This window comes from Squalius cephalus, assembly GCF_949319135.1.
Source record: "Squalius cephalus genome assembly, chromosome: 5".
Classification (NCBI taxonomy): domain Eukaryota; kingdom Metazoa; phylum Chordata; class Actinopteri; order Cypriniformes; family Leuciscidae; genus Squalius; species Squalius cephalus.
The window spans coordinates 45,161,359-45,180,847 of NC_137126.1; the positions used below are offsets into that span (position 1 = coordinate 45,161,359).

The following is a 19,489-nucleotide window of genomic DNA, read 5'->3' on the forward strand; positions in this document are numbered from 1 at the left end:
CTGATATGTAGATAGTCTCACACTATATCTATTTACTCAACCTTTTACTAGCCAAGTTAAAATTACTTATTTTCTTTGTTACTTTCACTTAACTTAGTTAAGTTTACTTAATTCCATATGTGAAATTTGCTTTAAAAATATGTGTGAAATTTTACTTAAAAAATATTCGTGCAAAAACTTGCCAAAGTAAATTTCACTTATTGTTTTTTTCAGTGTAGTCTAACGGGTTTGGAACGACATGAGGGAGAGTAAATGATGACAGAATTTTCACTGTTGGGTTGAAACTAACCCTCTAAGCCAGTTGCGGCAAAAAGTTTTAGTCATCAGTTCTTGTGCATGTTCAACCACACTCCTTAAACTCATCAGACAAACTAATAACCTAGTGGAGGTTGTTTCGTTCATCATTATGGTGAGTCCCACTTGTTTGCTCTAACAGTGATATTTGTGAAACACTTGTGTGGTGTTTAGAATTAGACGACTGACCTTTATACACGGCTCGTCTTAACACCAGATATACTATTATTATCATTGTTCGTATTAGAACAGTGATCTTATCATTGTCATTTGACCAGAGTTTGTGTTGTTTCTCACACTAAATGGCTGTCCAAAGAATGAGACACTGGTTTTGAGCCAATATAAAACCTGACCTCAGATCAGGGATGTTATGCTCGATAGTGAAACACTGGTTACACCTCTTCCTTATTAAAGTTATAGAAACGTGCATGCATTTCCTTTGGGTGTATTTGTGATTCTCACCAGTTTCTGAGCCACTGTACTTCTACACACACTTATGTGCTGGCTGGGTGAGTTTGCAGAGAAATATTGCTGCTTTATTTAAATGAGTGTCTTTTATTTAGATTTTTGACTTTTCTGTTGATTTAGTTCTTGATTATCTTGATTACTTGTGTTACTTGATTTACTTGTGTTAGTGCAGTATATTAGAGCAGATACCTTCAATACTTGAGGATTTTATTATGTTTCTTGTTATCATTGATAACTAGTTTGAAGATGTGACTGATAAGAAACATACAATAATATTTGATCATATAACTGCATTTTGAAGAAGCAGATGCAGTATAGCAACTCAGTGTTTTTCACACTTGTGAATGTAAAGAGTGTGTAAAGGCACAAAGGTGTGAATTTAGACTGTTTTCACAGCTTTAAAAGTTCAAAATGTTTTTATCTGTAGCCTGTTCAAGGAGGTTTGCTGCATTAATTATAATATTAGGGATTATTGTAAATAATAAATACATATTGTAAATATTATTGAACTAATATTCTGGAGAAAATTAGTTGTTGACTGTAAAACCTGCTACCACAATGCTGGGAGTGGTTGCTAAAGTGTTCAGAGTGGCTTTTAATGTGTAAAGGTTCTTTACTGGCATCAATGGTTCCTCACTGTAAAAAAATGGTTTCAACTTAAAAAAAGTAAGTGTTCGTGCTGCCTTAAAATGTTAAGTTCAGTCAACTTGAAATGTTTTCAAATGTTTACTAATTTGCATATTCATGAATCCGCATATACTAAATGAAGCAAGGGTGTAGAGTTACATTCAAGATATTTTAAGGCATGACAAATTTTATTCAAGAAACTTTTTTTTTTAAATATGTAAAAACGCTCCATCAAATTTTACCGTCATTGTGTATTGTCTACCAAGTATTGAGGTCTCTGCGTTCACACAATGCGTAACTTCTGATATATGGTGTCTCACACAATATCTATTTACTCAACCTTTTACTAGCCAAGTTAAAATTACTTCTTTGTTAATTTCACTAAACTTAGTTAAGTAGTTTACTTAATTCCATATGTGAAATTTCCTAAAAAAAAAATATGCGTGTGAAATTTTACTTAATTTTTTAGTGTGTAAAGGTTCTTTATTGGCATCAATGGTTCCTTAAAGAACACTGTAAAAAAAATTGGGTTACACTTTATTTGACAGTGTCATTGTTACAGTGTAATTATATATTTAAGTACTGAGTAATATTAATTAAGTGCATGTACTTAGAGTTAGGGTAGGATTAGGGTTTGGTTGAGGGTTAGTTGCATGTAATTATGCATAATTCACTGTTAATACTATTGTAAGTACATGTAACATATGTAACAAGGACACTGTAAAATAAAGTGTTACCAAAAATTGTTTCAACTTAAAAAAAGTAAGTGTTCGTGCTGCCTTAAAATGTTTAGTTCAGTCAACTTGAAATGTTTTCAAATGTTTACTAATTTGCATATTCATGAATCCGCATATTAAATGAAGCAAGGGTGTAGAGTTACATTCAAGATATTTTAAGGCATGACCAATTTTATTCAAGAATGTTTAAATATGTATTTTTTTGTGATCAAAGATGAGTTTTAAGGGATACAATTATTGTCTACAGGGAGACTTTAAATATGGAAGTTTCACAGGAAAAACATTCAAAAGTCCCCCTGTGGCGAAAATCAAGTTTTTATTGTTGTTTATATGTCTATGTGGTGTTTTTAATATGATTTAAGACAAACCATGTGTAAATTCATTAGTCAACACCATTGCTGAGTATTTTCTCCTTAAAACTGCAATGAACCAAAGACAGTCTCAAAAACACGCTTTGAAATCGCTGGTGTTTCTGACGTCACAAACTACCTTGTAACCAATCAGATCAACGTGTGATCGTGAACGAGTGGATCTCTGAGCTGGTGTGAGTGAGTGGAGGCGGGGATCATTTGCATATTCATAGAACTGCGTATACTAAATGAGGCAAGGGTGTAGAGTTCAAGCTGTTTTAAGGCATGAATAAAAAAATTCAAGAAATTCCTTGTCATTTTGATGATCAAAGATGAGTTTTAAGGGACAACATTATTGACTACAGGACGACTTTAATAACCTTAACATGTAAGTTTGTGCATTGACTAATGTTAACAAATGAAACTTTATTGTACAGTGTTACCAATGTTTCTTTTATATTTGACTTCTTTTAGGCCACATTCACTAATGTACAAGCTCTGATGTCTCACTTTAACTCACTGACTGGTGAAAGTAAGTTTTCCCAACCTAATCAGAGCAATCAATTCAGGAGCACCAGGACTGAGGACCAGAATCCACTGTTGATCCCCAAACCAGTGAAACTCAAACCTGTGGACATGCATAAAGGCGCAGGCTCCAGGCCTTTCCCTAAACCACTCATGGTCAAACCCAACTTTACAGTCAACTCTTTAGAGACTAGATTCAATCCTCAAGTTTCTAGCAACCCGCTCTATAGTGACTCGAGAAGGGATGGTGTTGGAGCGAAGCTGCCCAATAGAGAACGACAGGAGAACTCGTATACAGAATCCCTTTCTGCAAGAGCCGGACCCTGGACTCCTGCCAAACCATCTGCTATGCAGAAACCTGTTTTTCATAAAGACATCCCTGCAGCGCCGGGAACTGCTACTGATGATTTGTCAGTGCCAAAAACGAAGCCTCTCCCCAATGTGTTTGCTTTAGGAAAGTGTCCTGCCAAACCAGGGAGACCTCCACATGTTAACCTCAGCAAGTTCAGAGGGAACGGTAAGACGTGGACATCACCATATGGGTTCATTCTTTTTAAATGTCTAGAATTATGTGAGTATACAACTAAAATACAGTGGTGTCAAATAAGATTAAACAACTTAAACAACTGTTCAAAAGTTTGGGGTCAGTAAGTTTTTTTAATGTTTTGTGAAAAGTCTCTTAAGCTCATCAAGGCTGTATTTATTTGATTAAAGGTGCTCTAAGCGATGTCACACATTTTTTAGGCCGAAACATTTTTTGTCACATCCAGCAAAAACATCTCCTCACCATCCGCGAGCTGCCTGTCCCCTGAACACTGTAAGAAAACACTGTAGACAGCCCAGGCTCCACAAATGGCAAGAAAAACAAACTGGCCCAGCCTGGACCACGAAACAACAAACAGTGTTCCAGCCAATAACCGACAAGAATGATTTGGGGGTGGGGGGGTAGTGTGCGTGCACATGAAGGGGGGTGTGGGGAGTGGAGGAGCGAGAAGCATGAAGAGGGAAGTTAGCTAGAGGAGAGATGTCCTAGATAACGACTAATGTTAGAATTATATTCTCTTGAATTTTGATATGGCCGACACACGACCAAAGAGACGACGTTCCGATGAAACAAATAGCAAAGAAGAGGGAAAAAGGAGAAGGAACGCAAAATCCCGAATTTACATCGGGGGAGGGGACAGGATGAGGAGGAGGGAGGGTCGAGCTAGTCTTAATTTTGTTTGACTTTGACAATACTTCGAACGTCAACAAGAAGTGGCGTCACCCAACTTCGCTTAGAGCACCTTTAATTACAGTAAAACTAATATTGCGAAATATTATTACAATTTAAAAGAACTGTTTTCTATTTAAATATATATTTTTTCAAATGTAATTTATTCCTGTGATCAAAGCTGAATTTTCAGCATCATTACTCGAGTCTTCAGTGTCACATGATCCTTTCATTCTAATATGCTGATTTGCTGCTCAAGAAATATTTTCAATGTTGAATTTTTTTTTGCAGAATCCTTTAGAAATTTCAAAAGAACAGCAATTATATGAAATATAAATCTTTTGTAAAATTATAACATTCTTTGCTGTCACTTTTGACCAATTTATTGTGTTCCTTGAATGATTAAAGTATTAATTTCTTTAAAAAACATTACTGACCCCAAACTCTTGAACTTAATTTTGAATCACTTAAAAATGTCCGAATGTCATTGCATTATATTACAAAATATCAAAACAAGTGTCAAAAAATGGATACATTCCACAAAAAGAATTTTAATATACTAGAATAATAATAATAATGAACAACCACATTTGACTTTAAAATAAAGACAAAAAAAAATCTATTTTGCATAAAGAAAATGAATCCTTTAGTAGGACCATTCATAAAGTGTGACTCAAATGTCCAAATACTTTTTTGGGCCTACTACCATATTCTTGTCTAAACACCCAAAATCCATTTCCCATGAGCAGTGAAATATAACCTATATTTTAAAAAAGAGATTACATTTACAGACTCATGGACGATTCAGTTTGTGTCGCTTCATGTTCTGTTTCCATCTGCTGGTTCATCAGTATCCAACACCAATAATCCTGAGCTTGATCCTGGAATTTTCCCCCTCCCACCGCCACTGGAACGCCTGTCAATCACATCTATGACTCCGCCCCCATCGCCAGACTTCACACTTCCACCTGCTCTCCCTCCACTGTGAGTGCTGACTTTATGAGATGCACGTAAACACAAATCTGGAAATACATACAACATTACAAAACATACATAAAAAAAGAGTGTCATGAAATAATAATTACTATTAATTAGTTAATTTCATGGGACATGGTACTATAGGAATACCATGGGGATTTAGTAGTAAAATACACTGTAAAAATAAATGTTTTCAAAGTTGTAAATAAATAAAAAAAGAGTATATTTTATTAGAAAGTACCATTTCAGTCTTTCTACTTCAAAATTTCATATTTAATTCACTGTTGCTTGTTTCTTTGAATTATTTGTGAAATTTACTAGCAATTTCTGAGTAAAAATAGTTTCAAAGTAAAGCCTTGTGTGTGTGTGTGTACGTGTACCTTGACATTTAAATACCATGGTACATGAATATGGTAGGTATGAACTCATAGTTTTTTAATTTCATGGTACCACTGCTGTACTGTGAGGTAATGCAATAGTACAATTGCATGTATTATCATTAATACAAAGATGTGAAGCAGAAATTCAAAAGTAAGCTTGTTTTTACTGTTTGTTCTGTTGTGAACAGGGATCAGACTCTCCAGGAGGATTTTTACGATGATACGGTCACCATGAACAGGACACAGACTTCACTAGGTCTTCAAAGAGAAGTTATATAAATGAGTTTCAAATTAACGTTTGATACATACAGTAACCCCAAGAAATTAATGTCACTGCATTAGATTACAAAATATCAAAGATATCGACCTTATTTTAAAGAAAAAGCACATTCAAGCATCACATGAAATGACATTTATTATTGTTACTTTAATATTATTGCAGGGGGTGTTTAGGTCTTTTTTTCAGAGTCTGTAAACAACTCTCTTTTCTGTTTTAGGTAAAAGCAGCAATGACCACGAGGTAAGGATTGTGTTTGCTTAAGCTGACATCTCGTGTAGAGCTGTTTTAAATAGCACATCAACATCTCGCTTTCTAAAACACTTGATAAAAATAGTCTGCAAATGAACCAGCTTCTCAAAAGGAAATGAAGGCATTAACAAGACAGACATTATTACAGACTGAAGAAAATGATTGTGTAAATAAAACACTGAATGTTTAAGATTAGTTCATTTTAACTTTTACCGTCTCTGTTTGTTTCTTGTGTAGGAGTCGGGTGAGGAGATATACGAGGATCTTGACAGCAACCGGTGAGATCTCTTATTTAATTGTGGTTGCTAAGTCAAGTCAATTATTATTACTCAAACTTAGAATTAGTGATTTGAACAAACTCCTGAACCAATAAAATATAAAAGGCATAGTTCATGTTATGCCCTTGTACAAAGTCTTTTATTTTTCATGCTTGAATGTTCAAAAAATATATATATTTTTCACATATTTGACACTGTTGCAGCTCCCCTATTTCCAGTCTGTCAGAAACGCTCCGTTTAGTTCCTGTCAGTGATGCGCGGGTCAATGTATAAACAAACCGCACCCGACCGACGTTTTCAACTAACCCGCCCGCAACTCGGACCGCAAAAAACGAAAAAGAAAATATTGTACCCGACCCGCTTCCTGACCCGCATTTTTTTAAAAGTAGCTATGCTCATCGTAGCGTCTTAATATAACTTAATATTCTAATTTTGTCAAGAATTATAAAAAATCGTCAATATAAGCTCATAATTTGTACTAAAATAGTCTAAATGTTTAGTTTTAAAAACAGTTTTAAAAGCTGGCTATGTCTATTTTGATGTTTCTGCGCAAGTTCAGCAGACAGTGAGGTTCGGGTTTCCGATCAGAGCTCGTGAGCGGAGAGCGCATTTCTGAATATTCCGCTCCGCTCATGGTCGCTCGCCCAACCCAGATGGCCTGCCGGTTCGAAAATATGTGGAATAAGGGCTGCCTCCGACTATTTTTTTTTCTTGTCGACTAGTTGTTCATTTAAGCCATTCGTGGACAAATCGCCCCTTTATATTAAATTAATTACTTAAAGGCTAGCCTACAGGAATAAGCGTAATGACCGCACGCTTAAAGCTTGCCACAAAGAACCGGTTAAAGTAATGATTATGAATGTGTCTAAATTAGCAAGGAGACATTTAATTGTTTAGTAATAAACTGGTGTTTTCTGTGTCGCTGCAAAGATGAAGTTGACAATGCGGAGATTGCGGACTCGCCATGAACGCCAGAGAGAAATGCACATTTCATATGGATTAGCCTACATAATCAGAGAGTATAGCCTATTTATTTTGGTTTGAATATTTTCGTTTAAAAGTAGACATTTCAAGCTTTCTGTAATATATAGCCTATATTTATCAAATCTGTGAGGCACAAGTTGAGTTTCGGCGCCCTCCAGTTCACATGCAGTGATCGCGTACCGGCGCCTTATTTTGTCTGCTATATATTTGCTTCTTATTTAATAAATACGGGCAATTGATTGATAAAACATTGATCAAAATTAAGATACAATTTATACAAAACGAAAATCTTTTAAAAAGAGTTTTCTATAAAACAAAACTTAATGAAGTCGTCAAAATCATGTTTTACCAAAAACAGCGCCGTTGCTAGGAGGGCGTCAGCGCCTCTGCCTCTCAGCGCCTCTGCCTCACGAGTGGATGATAGCCCTGAAGACGCCTAGCAATGATATACCTTTAGTGGTAGTATACCTTTAGTTAAGTTATCGCAGCGCGCTAAGAGACAATGTTATCGGAAAATGCAGCCCAGGTATATGCATAATGGAGATTCCAAAGCTCTCTTCTTTGGTCAGAACCATGGAGAGCGATCGCGGATTTACTTTTACAATGCAACACAATATTTAAAGAGCATCAAGCTATTAAAATCTATATTATGTATACGCACAGATAATATAACAGTAGGCTATATTAGTCAATATTTTTTTATTAGGTTAAGCAGTGATTGGATAACGTTTTTTTATTTTATTTTTATTTAACGTTTTTAATTTAAGGCCCACCCACAATTGGTCTGGCTTATCCAAAACTGGAATCCTGGCGCCGTGCCTGGTTGGTCGTGCCAGTTTTGTGGTTATCAAATGTGTAAATAGCATCGCAAGAAGTAGCCTACACATGACAAAGCCAGCACTTTGGTCATCATCTTTCATTATTTCGGCAAATGTCTCCCACACTTTGCTCTTTCTATTTGTGTATTTGCGGAGCTTCCACTCCCCAGTCTTCACCTTTTCTCTTGCCGCCTCCATCTCTACCTGCAGACTGAGCTCGTGCGTCATCTTCGCGCCAGTTATTCAGCCAATAAAGTGTAAATTAAATTTAAAACGTATTCATAGAAAATTGTGTCTAGAACTATATCAATTACAAAGGTTTAATTGGCATCTTTATTTCAAACGACCCGACCGACCGCGACCCGAATATCATTAAAAATATTTTTGGATGACTCGTAACCGCGGGTAACCGCGGGTGACCGCAGGCACCCGCTCATTTCGGATCAACCCGCGCATCACTGGTTCCTGTCTCTATGAAGCAGAGGTGGGAGTAAGTCACACATGTGCAAGTCACAAGTAAGTCTCAAGTCTTAACCTTCAAGTCTCAAGCAAGTCCAAGTCAATTTTGTGAAAAGCAAGTCAAGTCAAGTCAAGTCACTGCTTTATGTCAAGCAAGTCAAGTCAAGTCGTAGCTTGGGTCACAAGTCACGGCAAGTCATACAAACGTTTGATGATTTCACAGAATTTATATATTAAAATAAGTTAAAACTACATAAGTTGTGGACTATGGTTTTATTTGCAACATTTTTTTAAATATGCATTTACACATACAGCTGAGTGGTTAAAAATCTAAAAAAGAAATAAAATTTCAAACTAGATAGCCTAAAATGTAAATGTAACTGAAATTAGGCCAACATTAAAGCATGAAAAATAAATATGCCTTAAACATTGCAGTAGACCATTAAAAGATATTAAACAATTCACAATTCAAGTATAATGGTTCCTATGCCACCAAATGGCATTCTTCAAACTGGCATCCCCTTTATGGAACATGAACACATCCTTAACAACAAGTTAGATCTTTCCTTTTTAACAAAATAATAACAAGAAAAAAACAGTAATAATTGAATTGACACAAAACTTAAACCTGTCAATCAGGTGGGTTGACTATTGTACATTATTAATCTGTGTGAGTGAGTGATTTATTAATATTTGTGAATATGTGTGTGCATGTGTATGAGTGAAAGGTGTATTGTTTGCATGTCCATGGTTGTGTTTGACTTTCTGTGTGTGTGTGTGTGTGTGTGTGTGTGTGTGTGTGTGTGAGTGTGTGTGTGTGTGTGTGAGTGTGTGTGTGTGTGTGTGAGTGTGTGTGTGTGTGTGTGTGTGTGTGTGTGTGTGTGTGAAAGAGAGAGAGAGAGAGAGAGAGAGAGAGAGAGAGAGAGAGAGAGAGAGAGGTGATTTGATTGAGTGTGATTGATTCATTAATATTTGTGAGTGAATGTGTGTGCGTGTGTATGAGTGAAGAGTGTATTATTTGTTTGCATGTGTGCATGGTTGTGCTTGCAAGTTTGAATTTTTGTGTTGTTTATTTGTGTATGCATGGTTTGGTTCGATAGTCTGTATGTTTTTTTTTCTTTGTGTGTAGGTGTCTTTTTACAATCTTTTATGTGCATCCCCCAAAACTATCCAATTATTAGACACTGTACACATGCTATTATGCTATTAAAGGACAACTCCAGCGCAAAATGAACCTGGGGTGTAATAACACATGGGAACAGAGTCGACCGTTCTCTGGGATTTGTTCTCATGATAATCGAATGTAAAGAGTTTTATCTCTAAAAACTGATTAGCTTATAACGCTAGTATATGGGGCATAGAGTAAGTAAAAAGAAATCGCTAGTTAATACCACTAACAAGGCTCAAAATAGCCCCACACTAACACGGTAGCATAATGAGGGTGCTTGTTAGTGGTATTAACGAACGATTTCTTTTTACTTACTCTATGCCCTATATACTAGCGTTATAAGCTAATCAGTTTTTAGAGATACAACTCTTTACATTCGATTATCATGAAAACAAATCCCAGAGAACGGTAGACTCTGTACCAATGTGTTATTAATTATTATTAAATTACAGTTAATTTTTTTTTATATTTCTTTTAACATTCAAGTCAACCCTGGGATAGCAGACTATATTGGTAGCATATAACTAGACAGTACAAAGGGATGTATGCAGGCAAGAAAAACTGGAATATGGCATATTTTAACATATTTTAACACGATTTTAATTTTCAAGAAATGTTTTGTTTTTCGCTGTGCTTTTGTATGTAAGGGATTATTCAGATCATAAAAAAAATCATTAATCCAAGGCATTCGAATATTATTAGAAATATATAGAAAGCCTTTATTTCATCATGGCTTTAATATTTTAAAATCAGGTGACAAGTAGCTACTTGCACACCTATGCGTTGCGGCTAATGCCTTCGTCAGGGTGTGTGACCTTAAGCCCCTTTCACACAGAGATTCCGGAATATACACGGATAAAGTGACCCGAGATTTGACTCGGGTTAGTTTGATTTAGGTTCATTCACACTGCCAGTGATTTTCCGGAATAAGAGAGTCCGTTTACACACAACCCGTAAAAATCCCGTAAAGACACATGACATCGATGTGACTTTATTGTCTCAGCAGCGTCTTAAGTTTGCTTATGAGCTGCGATTTCTCTCTCGAGAAACCATTGTGCATCTTTTTTCCTCTCTGATTCGATCATAAACTTGCGCATTACATACCGTTTCACAGCTGGCGAACGATCCCGCGCTTCAGCGTCATCACTACGACACGCGGCTTTTGTTCACACAGCGGGCGTTCCTGCTGCGTCACGTGATTGTTGCGTGCGTTCAAATACAGATATTTATTTTTAAAAAGACAAGTTATTTCGAGTCATTTACCTCAAGTCCGAGTCAAGTCTCAAGTCATGAATATCAAGTCAAAGTCAAGTCAAGTCTTTTATTAATATTTGTCAAGCAAGTCTCAAGTCCTAAAATTTGCGACTTAAGTCTGACTCGAGTCAAGTCATTGACTCGAGTCCCCCATCTCTGCTATGAAGCCCCTCCTTCTGAAAAGCTCAATGTGCTCTGATTGGTCAGCTGGACCAGTGTGTTGTGATTGGCCAACCGCTTTGTGCATTTTGGTAATGTCATGCCCCTCACCATAACTGTGAGTTTCAACCATAGACTGTAAAAAAATATGGACGTAGTGTCCGTGACGTCACTCGTAGGTTTCTGAAGACCGTTTTTGAAGCCTAAAGTGGGCGTGGCCGACCGTCGCCATCTTGGCAGCGCGTCACTCCCGGATAAACGAAAATGGGTGAAAAACCCTAACGTGATGGCTAACAGACAGCAGACAAACGGCTAATGATGACTAATGACCACAGCAGCGGGAATCCACCTGTCACTCAAAAGTGGACACCCTTAATTATGCAGAACTTTTAGGCTTAATATAATGTAAATGGATGAGTAATAAAAAAATTCACCCCCCTCACAGTTGTCATGAAGGGAAAAATAAGCTATATAGACCAAAGCCACTTTTTGCACCAGGCTGTAAACGTGTTTTTTTCTGCTGTAAAGTTGGGCATTTTAACATGGGGGAGATACAGATTTGACTCACTTCTGAAGCCAGCCTCAAGTGGCCAGTCGATGAATTGCAGTTGAATTCACTTACGTGTTGGTTTCAAGAGAGAGACAGGGAGGTTGCCGCTTGGTTTCAACACACTACTAACACATCTCAATCAGGCCTCGTCCCCTTTATTTTGAGTATGCCTTGGGTGGGAATTATTTAAATGAGGAATATTGTGACATATTCGTTGCTGGAAGTAAACTGGGAGTTTCAGGGAGTTCAGAAACAGTGCACACTGATAGAGAGAACAACTGCTGCTGGAGTGACTTTGTGCTTTGTAAGTTTGTAGACATTGTTCATGCTCAAACAGCAACATTACACACTAAAGAAAGTAGAACATGTAAAAAAGCATAATTGATCCTCTTTAAACACAGCATTAAACTGAAGTTGCGATAGTCTTTTCTTCCCTATTGTGATGTATATCCGAGTGAAATGACTTTTCAAACGAGAAAAAATGTAGGGTGGGAATTGTTTGGATGGTTGTGGTTTACTATTGGTGGATCTCATGTGAGTGACAGGTTGCCCCGCCCCCACGCCAGTGAACACATCATCAGAGAAGAGATTATTCATTAGAGAAGTAATTTTCAACAAACTTGTGAACCATCACCCATCGTAATAGCAAGTTCTGCACCGACAAATGCCACTCACATTTTCTTCAGGAAATCTGGTTACTCTTTAGTAAAGGCTGCAATTCAGTTGGTCTCAAATTTTAATATGATTAATGAGATAAAAGAGAAAGAATACTTACTCAAAACTCTTCTAATGGAAAACTTTCCTCTACACAGGCCCGAAGACAACAAAGAAACGATGGAGGAAAAGACGACAAAAGAATCAAAAGAACTCAAGAAAAAGCTTGAAAAAGAAGAGAAGAAACGCTTGGAGCAGGAGAAGAAAGAGAAGAAAGAGCAAGAGAAAAGGCAGCAGGAGGCCAGGAAAAAGTTTAAAGTGATTACAAACAGCTCAATAATGGGTATTTTCATGAATCTCATAAAACCTGTCAAGAACATGCCTGGAGACACATTTCACCTCAAAATCAAAATTATATTTCAGATTTGAAGATATTTTTTTTAGGATTAAGACCTTATTTTTTATAATCATATATCATTTTTTCTCCATAATCATAGGAGTCTTTACTTTGATATAAATTACTTGGTTCATGCTGATTTTTAAAAATCATGTTATTACCAAAAATTTGAATTTGTGGATAGAAATCGTTCTTAATTTAAGTTATTACGTGTGTTTGTGTATGTGTGTGTGTGTGTGTGTGTAGCCTTCATTTAAAAAAAAAAAAAGTTTATGAACACAAAAATATTCCAGTTGCTGGGTTATTTTAACATAATTTTGGGTCAAACATGGACAAACCCAATGGCTGGGTTACATTTTTAAATGACATTTTTAACCCAACGTTTGGGTTTGTCCATAGTTGACCCAAAATTATGTTAAAACAACCCAGCAACTGGAATATTTTTGTGTTTTTTTTTTTAAATGAAGGCTAACATTAGTAAGTGGTATAGCGATGGCTATAACTTCACCATCACTGTAATTCTTGCTTGGCTAGATCAAGGGTACGATTGAGGTAGTTGACACAGTGAAGGCCAGAGTGGACCACAAAGGTGGGAAGAACAAACTTCCACTGAAGCAGGGAGAGACCATTGAAATCGTGCGCAAAACAGAAAACCCGAAGGACTACTGGCTCGCCAGGAACACTGAAGGCCACTGTGAGTTGCACTGGATTTACACACAACACATATGCTGATATTCTAATATATGTATATGCTGATATGTTTTGTTAAACTGAACATGCTCAGTCTATATTAGACTAAAGCATCATGTTTGTCTCTTCCTCGTTGACTAGCCATGGTTCAGCTGCTATTATTGTGCTGGTGTGTTTTTCCATACAGATGGTTTCGTGAAGCCTGACACTCTAGATGTGCGTGGTGAAGTGAGCCACACACAGGATGGACAGGAGGTGTATGATGATGTGTGTGCTGGTGAAGTCAATAAGTAAGAGAGTAACTAGTACACTTATTTACAGTATTAACATTATTGAGGTTAATTTATTATTTATGCTTTAACTAAAAAAAAAACATCTCTTTTTTTTCAGTCTACCAGATGGTAAGCCATTGCATTATACATTTAATAAATATAAATGTAAATAACATTGCAATCATTTATCGAGTGTCAAGTGAAGGAAGCGTAAAAGGATATACAGTCTTTGTTTTGTTTCCCCTTGTTCACAATTTTGTCATGTGACTACTGACAGCAGAGTGTGAAGATATTTATGACTGTGCAGATGATACTCAAGATGATTTCAGGTGAGTTCATTTTTCATGTTCAAAAGCTCTTAATATTTCACTAAAACTGATATATGCATCTAAGCAATCAATGATAGCACTTTTCATTTTTTTCTATTTCATTTTTTAAACCTTGATTCTCTTTTGTAGTACTTTTATAGTTTTTGTATTTATATACAGTATATAGTGTGTGTGTATTCCTGTGATGGTAAATTTGAGTTTTACTCCAGTGTCAAATGATCCTTCAGAAATCATTATAATATGCTGATTTAGTAATCGTGAAAACAGTTGTGCTGCTAAATATTTGAATGGAAACTGATACATTTTTACAGGATTGTTTGATCCAGCTTTAATTTGAAATAGAAATCTTGTATAATATTATAAGTATATTTACTGACACATTTGATCATTTTAATGCATCCTTGCTTTGCTGAATAAAAGTATTATTAAGCAAATTATTGAAATCAACATTTATCTCTAAATTTAGGGGATTTGAGCTTATGTATAATAAATACATATTGTATAACAATAAATAAATGTTATTGTATTTTAAATTATATTAAATAATGTTTCAAATGCATATTAAACATATATTTGTGTATAAATACACACAGTTTTATAAAATGTAAAAAAAAGAATAGTCATATTTGTAGTAAAAAAATAAAAAATAAACACTAATCTGTGCAGCTTTCACTCTGATAGGTGACAGTCTAAAGTCCTTTTTAAGAAAACAAATATGATTTAAAGCACCTTTAACCTTTGTGAAGCGCATGTGGATTTACTGGCAGTTTTCTGTCATTTTGCAGCTTCCTCCCTCCACCCCCTGCAGCTGACTTCCCTGCACCCCCTCCAGACTTTGAATTTAATGTTACGGGTGAGTAATACTCACTTTAACTGTACATTAATATAATATAAATTTAGTTCATAATCTAAAAGCACTGTATTTCATTTAACATTTAGAAATGCAGAAACTGTAATGTTTGCTCACTTCTATTTAAGAGGAACTCCTGTTCCTGTAGCTTCAACTGTAGAACATAGGTTTGATTCCCTGGGAATGAATTTGATTTTGGTTTATGCCCAGCAGATGCCACTGATGACACGTATGATGATGTGACTTCAACAGACTTCCCTCCACCTCCTTCTCCTTGCAGGTTACTTCATACATATTACAAAAGAAGAACAGCAGACACACATCTTCATCCACATGTTGTTTTAGGAGGTCCTCCATTTAATTAGAATTGGCAACGAGGTCACTTTAAGATCATGACCTGCATGGTCTATAATTTAAATTCTTATTTTCTGTGAATCCTTGAGTTTTAGTGCTTTCAAGTCCTCTTGAGGAGTTCATATTTATGAGTTGTGAAGTCGTAATTAAGATTTAAGGTGCGTTCAAGTCATTGTCGTCAAAGCATGATGGCGGCGTACCTTCTCAACTACAAAAAAAATACAGAAATACATTCTAGGAAATGACCAAAGAATGTGTGTTTTGCACATTCTTATGAACTTATGAAGCCAGCACTGTAAACAATGTTACATGTTATATTGTTATTAGGGATGCACAATACAGGTGCTGGTCATAAAATTAGAATATCATCAAAAAGTTGATTTATTTCAGTAATTCCGTTAAAAAAGTTAAACTTGTATATTATATAGACTCATTACATGCAAAGTGAGATATCTCAAGCCTTTATTTGTTATAATTTTGATGATTATGGCTTACAGCTTATGAAAACCACAAAATCAAAATCTCAGAAAATTAGAATATTACATGAAATCACACAGTAATTACACAGTGATACCATGGTCATTGAAGCAGGTTTTGGTTCTTTTGGCAGTGTGAGCCGGTGCAAATCCTGCTGGAAAATGAAGGAAGCATGAAGTGCTCTGGAAATGTCCTGGTAGACGGCTGCGTTGACTCTGGATTTAATAAAGCACAGTGGACCAAAGTCCTCTTTTCTGATGAGAGCAAATTTTGCATCTCATTTGGAAACCAAGGTCCCAGAGTCTGGAGGAAGAATGGAGAGGCACACAATCCAAGATGCTTGAAGTCCAGTGTGAAGTTTCCACAGTCTGTGTTGGTTTGGGGAGCCATGTCATGTGCTGGTGTTGGTCCACTGTGCTGTCCACTCAACGCAGCCGTCTACCAGGACATTTCCAGAGCACTTCATGCTTCCTTCAGCAGACAAGCTTTATGGAGATGCTGACTTCATTTTCCAGCGGGATTTGCACCGGCCCACACTGCCAAAAGAACCAAAACCTGGTTCAATGACCATGGGATTACTGTGTAATTACTGTGTGATTTCATGTAATTTTCTAATTTTCTGAGATTTTGATTTTGTGGTTTTCATAAGCTGTAAGCCATAATCATCAAAATTATAACAAATAAAGGCTTGAGATACCTCACTTTGCATGTAATGAGTCTATATAATATACAAGTTTCACTTTTTTAACGGAATTACTGAAATAAATCAACTTTTTGATGATATTCTAATTTTATGACCAGCACCTGTATATCGGCCACCATATCGATATCGGCCGATATATGTTCATTTTTAATGTTATGGTTATCGGCCCAATAAGAAAATTTGGCCGATATATTAAAGCCGATAAATAGTGGATTATTTCCTTCAGCTGAGACACTTCAGATGTGCACTGTTCGCCATGATGATTTTGGTTTCATATGAGATTACTTAAAATTATAATGAGAACATCATTATAATTGTGTGCTTGGGACATGGCTTTTAATGGTGAGACTTTTGTTTTTGTAATCAGGCTCTCAAAAATTATATACAAATTTGGATTTAGATTTATCTGGACAAAAATCGTTTATCGGCTTTCAAATATAAAGATTTATCGGTTATCGATATCGGCCTAAATGTTCATATCGGTGCATCCCTTATTGTTATATTACGATGCTATCACATTTTGTGCAGGCAGTGAGCTTATTTTGTTGTAAATAAAAAAGTCTGATAATGTCACTTCTAAATAATTGTAGGTATTGTGATATTCCGCCATGTTTCTCACTGACAAGCCCCCAACTCATAAACTCTAGAGAAAATCCCGAGCTTCCAACTCGCAATTACAACTTCATGTGTGTTCAACTCATAAATACGATCTTTCTGACATGACTTGAACGCGCTATTTTTCCTGAATCTAGAGGTATCGTGGATTGTCATTTTTTCCCTCATGTTTTGTATCCACAGATATAGAGAATAGAATAGAATAGAACTATATACAGAATAGTTTGGACCTGATTAGTGCTTGTGGTTCTATTTAACCTACGATTTTCATTCATCATATTTTTTCTCTTTCACCCCAAATTTTGGCAAGTAACTGTTCTCGTGATGTTACACTACAGTTCAAATGTTTTTGAAAGAAGTCTCTTCTGCTCACCAAGGCTGCATTTATTTAGTTAAACATTACAGTAAAAACAGAAATATTGTAAAATACTATAACAATAATTCTGTTTTTTATTTGGAGATATTTTAAATGTAATTTATTCCTGTGATGCAAATCTGAATTTTTAGCATCATTACTCCAGTCTTCAGTGTCACATGATCCTTCAATTTATTTAATGTCACTTTTAATTAATTTAATGCATCCATCCTTGCTGAATAAAATAATCGATTTCTTTAAAAAAAAAAGGTAGTATGTGTAAACTTAAACATACAGGTTTGGCACAACTTGAGGGTGAGTAAAGGATGACATAATTTTTATTTTTGGGTGAACTATCCTTTAAAGTGATCCGACTTAAAATGTTCACCTGTTGAATAATAAAAATGGCAGCTTCAAAATTTTGTCAGTGAGTTTTGCACCACTCAGATGTAAAAAATCATGCTTGTATCTTCTTTTCTTTTCTTGTTCACTGCAGTAATCCAAAGTTCACCTCAACAAGCCAGACAAACGTGATGGACCCAAAGAAAAGGAAAAAGTTTGAGAAGGAGGAAAAAGAGTTTAGGAAGAAGTTCAAAGTAAGACACACACTGTTTTAACTGCTGGTGTGAAATGATTCTGTATACTAACCCCCTTACGTCCTCTTCTTGCAGTATAATGCAGAAATCAAAGTGCTTTATCAAGCTACTGTTCTCCCATCACTGTCTATGAAGAAGTTTGGTAATAAAGACCTGCCGATAAAACCCGGAGAAATGATTGATGTGATAGTTCACCCTGTAGATGACAAACTCATCTGCCGAAACAGCGAAGGGAAATGTGAGTTGATTGAGGGTATAATACCTGTGCTGAGATGCACATTACAGCCGAATAGGAAACTGTTATTAAATAGTCTCTCTCTGTTTCAGTTGGCTATGTGTCTGCTGCTAATTTGGAGCAGTAAGTATAGTCGTCTTGTTCAGTTCTATTTCTATTCTGGTGCATCCTTTTGCATGTACATTTTTTTTTCTCTTTCACACCTGTCAATAGCTACAGTTTTTGCTTTTTTTTAAGCACTCCTGACTCATTTGATATGCCTAAATATTTGTGTACAATTCAGCAATACCATCAGCCACCGTGCTCTCTTGATATTAAAATTGTTGACCACAACTTCATATTTTTTGTCTCACTTCCTCTCCTCTCTAAGGGACGGATCTGTTTATGATGATGTTGGTGATGGTAAGGTTCAACTTGCACAGGGACAGTTGATGAATATGTATTTAGTTTACATCCTTTTACTGCAATTAATTGTTTCTACTTCATCTTGTATGTTACAGAGTGCATCTACGACAATGATTAAGCACGCATCAACTCATCTAGCATGTTTTCATCACTTTGAACATCCTTATTTGTCATCGATCCTTTCACAAAAGGAGAGTTTGAGAATGATATATAGTGAATATTATACATTGTATATACATAGTGACCTCAGTAAGAATAAAGTAATGTGATCAAAAAACTGTAAACATGTCCTTTCTTTCATGAATTGAATGTTTTGCTCTAACAATTTTAACTAAAATGTAAAAATGTACACCAGTGAAGCGGCAATTGAATTAAAATGTACATTTAAAATAAAAATGTCCACATACGACACCCCAAGCCATCCAAAAATAAGTTTTGACGATGGAAAAAACAAAACCTGTGCTTGAGACTGTCTGAATGGTAAAAAAAGAGCCAAGTTTATAATATTATTCTACATATAATAATGTTATAATATTTTAACGAACCCCGAACCTTTATAAGTAAACATAGTGTGTATATGAAGTGCCATCTGAAATTCTCTTCTAGAATGATCATTTTTATCAAGCTCGTATTTTTAAATTCAGTAATTTCACTTAAATGGCAATGAAAATGACCTATTTTCATTGTCATTTAAGTGAAATTACTGAACTTAAAAATACGAGCTTGATAAAAATGATCATTCTAGAAGAAAATTTCAGATGGCTTTAGCATCTGAACTCTTCCTAT

General features: G+C 35.8%; 1 protein-coding gene across 1 annotated transcript; it reads left to right on the plus strand.

The window, feature by feature from the left end:
- The first annotated feature begins 344 nt into the window (after positions 1 to 344).
- fyb1a (FYN binding protein 1 a) lies at positions 345 to 18,974 on the plus strand. Its single transcript, XM_079872369.1, has 18 exons — positions 345 to 409; positions 2,951 to 3,518; positions 5,066 to 5,198; positions 5,761 to 5,828; positions 6,070 to 6,092; positions 6,339 to 6,379; positions 12,584 to 12,743; positions 13,357 to 13,516; positions 13,700 to 13,802; positions 13,903 to 13,913; positions 14,062 to 14,113; positions 14,899 to 14,966; positions 15,177 to 15,243; positions 17,964 to 18,063; positions 18,139 to 18,301; positions 18,391 to 18,421; positions 18,669 to 18,700; positions 18,799 to 18,974. The coding sequence occupies exons 1-18, from the start codon at positions 407 to 409 to the stop codon at positions 18,819 to 18,821; spliced, it is 1,806 nt and encodes a 601-aa protein (XP_079728495.1). The 5' UTR covers positions 345 to 406; the 3' UTR covers positions 18,822 to 18,974.
- Positions 18,975 to 19,489: the final 515 nt, after the last annotated feature.